At 44.2% G+C, this 4,987-nt stretch overlaps 1 protein-coding gene across 3 annotated transcripts; it reads left to right on the forward strand.

Moving 5' to 3' along the window:
• The first annotated feature begins 283 nt into the window (after window positions 1-283).
• On the forward strand, window positions 284-4,852 carry LOC113018710 (Y-box-binding protein 2-A). 3 transcript variants are annotated; one of them, XM_026162034.2, is made up of 10 exons: window positions 284-467; window positions 1,422-1,485; window positions 1,576-1,609; window positions 1,679-1,768; window positions 1,874-2,110; window positions 2,242-2,360; window positions 2,444-2,681; window positions 3,550-3,681; window positions 3,777-3,851; window positions 4,258-4,852. In XM_026162034.2, exons 1-9 carry the CDS (start codon window positions 389-391, stop codon window positions 3,813-3,815), a joined length of 1,032 nt encoding a protein of 343 aa, XP_026017819.2. In that variant the 5' UTR covers window positions 284-388; the 3' UTR covers window positions 3,816-3,851; window positions 4,258-4,852. The 3 variants fall into 3 exon arrangements, with proteins under 3 accessions (XP_026017819.2, XP_026017821.2, XP_080146750.1); XM_080290624.1 differs by having other exon boundaries at window positions 308-467; window positions 3,780-3,851; XM_026162036.2 differs by having other exon boundaries at window positions 300-467; window positions 3,780-4,852.
• The last annotated feature ends 135 nt before the right edge of the window (window positions 4,853-4,987 follow it).

Raw genomic sequence — 4,987 nt, forward strand, 5'->3', positions numbered from 1 at the left:
GCCTCTCAAAAACAGACTCCAGTCATTCTATTTTTATATAAATAGAACCTGGCGATTGTCGATTCTATTTTTCTAGTAATATATATATATATATATATATATATATATATATATATATATATATATGAATGAAATGAAATGAAAACAAATCAGCTTCATTTCACTCATGTCTGTCCTCCACCTGACGATTTTCCGTCCCAATTGCCGCCCTCGCTTGACCAATCAGATTCGAGCTCGCGCTTTCGTGGAAACCAATGAGGGCGCGGCTTCCGTCCGGCAGTCCGAGGGGATGCCGGGATAAAAACTTAGCAGTGGCGCTTGGGAAAGTTTCGGGAAGAGTAGGAGGGAGGGGACTCGGGAGTGGAAGTGTAGTAACCCGACAGCGAGCATGACCGACGCCGAGGCGCAGAGCGCTCCACCATCGGCACCGGTGGAAGACAAACCACAGCCGGAGAGGAAAGTTATAGGTGGGTGTAGAAGTACTCTATCCGCCAAGATTTCTTGGTAAATATCCAGAAAACGTTTAAAGTTAGCGCCTTCTGACCGAGCCTGGGTGTGAAAAACAGAATGTGTGTGTTTATATATATATATATATTTTACCCTTCCTTCTGTGATATTTCTTGAAGTGTGTGATCCAAGCTGGTTGAATTTGTGTTAATTACAGCAGCCTGGGGTGCCACTGCTGTCTCCGGTGTGGTACTTTTTAGGCAACACGTGTTTGAGGCTGAGTTTTTCAGGTTTTTCTGGGGACTATATTCCCAAAAAAAAAAAAAAATGCTTAAACTCGCGCTGTTGAAAACGAAGTTATTTGACTGTCACACATATTGGCTTGTAAAGCTCACTTCTATTAATAAAAGGCCTCGAGGACACAGGTGCTTTTTCAAAAAAAAAAGTTTTCCCCACATGTCAGTCCAGTGGCTGCCTCTGGTTTAATCGCAGGTGTTTGTGTAGGTATGGAGCTGATTCAGACTGTATAGAAGTCCATGTTAACCGAACACTTTGAACGCATGACCCAATTTTTCTTCTTTATCAGCTGTCGTTCACGCGCTTGGTAAGCGAAACACGCGCACGCGCCCTCCCAGCTGCAAATCATTGCAGAAGGAAATTTGGCCAAATTGAACTAGTTTAGACTGCCGTAAAACACACAAACGAGCCGGCTTTGAGCTTGTCTCTGTGAGGAAGAATACATCGTTCAGGTGTCCGTGTGACTCGTCTTGAACTCCTTAATTGTCGGAAGTGTTCCCATGTCGCCTCGTGACCTAGTGCAGGCCTGGTTTCAAAGTCTTGCGGTTAATGATTGATCCATAGAGCTCTCACTTGCGAGCAGGTCACCGCTGATGTAATCAAGATAACGGTGTGAGCTCTGAATGACTACTTGCTCTATTACACTTCCTTATTCTTTTGCTGTGCTCTTGTTGTAGCCACTTTGGTCCAAGGCACAGTGAAATGGTTCAATGTGCGTAATGGGTATGGATTCATTAACAGGTAAGGTGTTTCGAATTCTCCCTTATTTCTTTTTAGTATTCCTCACTTTTTTCAGTCTATTGTTTGCTAATGAAGTTTTATTTCTTGCAGGAATGACACCAAAGAAGATGTATTCGTTCATCAGGTAAGGTCTTTCTTTTCTTCATGGGAGTTAATTGTACCCACATTTTTAATGCTAGCCATGTCTCCTCAGACAGCAATCACGAAGAACAATCCCAGGAAATTTCTCCGCAGCGTTGGAGATGGGGAAATTGTAGAGTTTGACGTGATTGAAGCAGCTAAGGTATGGCAAGGACAAAATGTGACATTCTCGGCTGTTTAAAAAGGTATAAAAAAAAAAAAAAACTGCTCTTGGAGAAAGCATTTCAGGCATGTCTCTGTTCCAAAGGGCTCCGAAGCAGCTAATGTTACCGGTCCAGGTGGTGTTCCGGTAAAAGGAAGCCGCTATGCGCCCAACAAACGGCGATTCCGTCGACGGTTCTTTCCCCGAAGCCCTCGGCCCGGCGACCAGAACAAGCCAGCCGATGGGCAAGGTCCTGATACTGACCGATCGGGAGAGAGTGAGGGAGCGAGGCCTCAGCAACGCCGCCGTAGGCCGCGCAGGCCACGGCCGGAGACACAAGATGTAAGCTAAAGCGGAAAGACGGGTGTGAGGGAGACTACAACCTTTAGGATGATGCTGGACATTGAGATGGATTGAAGTAGTTGAACGCTTATGTTGTTAATGGTCTTTTGTCTGTTTTTTTTCCAATTTAGGGTGAAGTTGGTGAGCAGAAGGATGGAGACGAAGAGGGTGGTCAGACACAGAGTGATCAGACCCAGAGTGATCAGACCCAGCGGCCGCCACGACGCAGATTCTGGCGCCCATACCGCAGGTAACTTACGGTCCTGCTTAGACATCCTGTTTGAAGGACTTCTTGATTCTTGAGGCAATTTAATGTGCTTTCCTCGGATTCAGGCCATTCCGTCCTCGCCCACCTCCCAATCAGGCTGTAGAAGACCAGCAGGCGGCTGCACCACCAGAGAGCCTGGAGAAGAGTGAGCTAAAGCAGCAGCAGCCACAGCACGAGGTGGCTACGGCGGCGGCACCTGACAGCCCTCAGACCAATGGAGAAGCAGGGGAGGGCCAAGGCCAGAAACAACGCCGCCAGTTCAGACGACGCAGGCAAAGGAATTCAGAGTCCTCTGTCTCCAAAGTAAGATATTTTTGATCTTCAGCTATATCAAGATCACTCAGTGAGGAAACTATGCACAGATGAGCTGTTAGTGATGTTTGGGGAGGAAAAGATCACTACCCACATGAGCTTATTTTTCACTGCCAAGCTGTCCTGGTCACAGAAAACGATTATCAGAAGATATTAAGGCTCTAATGCAAGCAGTAAAATGCTGAACACTTATCGTCACCATGCCCGGCGGATGGGCTGGTGGGCGAAACGCACCTAAGTTTGAATACAAGAACGAGGTGATGTAATAATAGTAATAATAATAATGGATTTCATTTATATAGTGCTTTTTGGGGCCCTCGAAGCGCTTTACAAAACACTGGTGGAGGCAAACTACAGTTGTAGCCATAGCTGCCCTGGGGTAGACTGACAGAGGATACCATGGGTGTGTCTACAAAAGTCTTGTACAAGTTCAAATCTCAGGGACCTTGACCTCAAGGTCAGAGGTCACACTTTCTCTAAATCACCTAGGATTTTCAAATTTATAACTTGGTTGCATCTGATAGGGTGCTGGGGGGAGCACTGAGAGCTGCCATCATTTTTAAATATACTTGTACTGTAAATGTTTTTGTATATTTTACAGTCAATGTGGTGTTCTCATTGGCTTTAATCAGGATTTGAGTGGAAAAACTACAGTTCGCCTCATCTGAAAATATGCCTGATTGACAATGAAAACCCTTAAGTCCCTGTAATATTTATACTGTCTAGATGGTAGACAGGAGTCTAACTATTAGATGAATTTCTATGGTTTTGTGCCTGTATGATGGTTTAGCTGGATCTTCTGAAGTTCTAAAGCTTTGGTATTTTACTAATATTTTCACATCTTTTCCATGTATTGAAGAATGATACAGAGAAGTCTGCATCAGAGCCTAGTACCCCACCACAGACCTCAAAGCCATCTGATACAAAACCCACATCAAAGTCGCCAAAGACCTCTCCTAAAATCTCCCCCAAAACGGTAAAATCGCCTGAGGTAAGACATTAAAGTTGCTCTTTGCTTTCCCAGCTGGTTCATTTTTCATTGGTAGGTGTTTTGTTGACAAATCTCAGCTGTGTTCTTCACTTCAGCAGGCAGCTCCAACAACTGTCCCAGCACCAGCAGAGTGATGGCCACGAGGATGGTCACACGACCCTTGGCAAGAGGTGGGACCCCACACTAAAGTGGCGCAACCTTGGATTAGACAGGGTGGGAGACGTGAGGGTGTAGGGTTGCACTTCTTGTGCTTCATGTGCAACATTAGCAGTCTGTCACAGAGGGCCTGATGATGGACATTAACTCTTTAGTCAAGTAAATGGATTTAAGGCGGAATGATGGCATTGAAAGGAGTCTTTGAGAACGCTGCCTGTGTTTGGAGTCAGACTTTTGTTTAACACAGGGAAGATTTTTGGCTCAAATTCTGGGAAATTGGATTTTCTTTCAATATAATCCTTGGCTCGGGATTAAAAGTGCCCTTTTTATTTTTTTATTTTTAAATTAAAGGTCTTTTTTTTTTTTTTTGGGGTCTTTCTTTCAATCCATCTCTCCTGCGCTTTCTTTTGTTTCTCATAGGTCCTAGGGTTGGAGGACTGGACCTATTTCAGACCACATGCACTGCTCTCCCCTCCCTGCACTCCCCCAATCCTCCATCCTACCACTTCTCACAGTCATCCTTCAGGCCCCTTCCCCACCCCCTCATCTTGTCTTGTCCTGTCCACACTGACATCTGGAGAGGGTGGGAAGGGAGCGCAGGTTAAGGGGATACAGGTAGTTGGTGGGTGCACATTTAGAAATTGAAAGTACAGCTTTTAAAAAGGGGGAGAGAGGAAAAAATGGGAATGTTATTCCACCCCCTTAGAAATATTTCCTTTAATAGAGCAGATGGGGCCCATCATGTAGTTTAATTTGGCTTCTGATTAATTTGGTTAAAGAGGGGAAAGCTAAGCAGGTCTGCGATTGGTGATGCATAATGGGAGTCTGTTTAGTTCTGTTAACACCTCAAATCAATTCTTGAAACGTACTACTCCCTTAATCTTCTTGGTTGAGGTTGGATTAGAAAGAAGCTTAATTTCCTTTTTATTTTACTTGTGTGTGCTTTTCTTTGGAGGGGATTATGTGCAATGTTAATACTTAAAATGCTAATTAATAAATCATGTTTGCAAATCAAGATTCATTCCCTTCTGACTGGAGTGCAGATTCACTGATGCCTTTGTACCATGTTTTGTTTTTTTTGTTTTTTGTTTTTTTTGCCAAAGAAATTGGATTACTTTTGTAGTGAAGAAATTGAAGGTGTAGAAATGAG

This window comes from Astatotilapia calliptera, chromosome 3 (genome assembly GCF_964374335.1).
Source record: "Astatotilapia calliptera chromosome 3, fAstCal68.1, whole genome shotgun sequence".
In the NCBI taxonomy this organism is placed as follows: Eukaryota; Metazoa; Chordata; class Actinopteri; order Cichliformes; family Cichlidae; genus Astatotilapia; species Astatotilapia calliptera.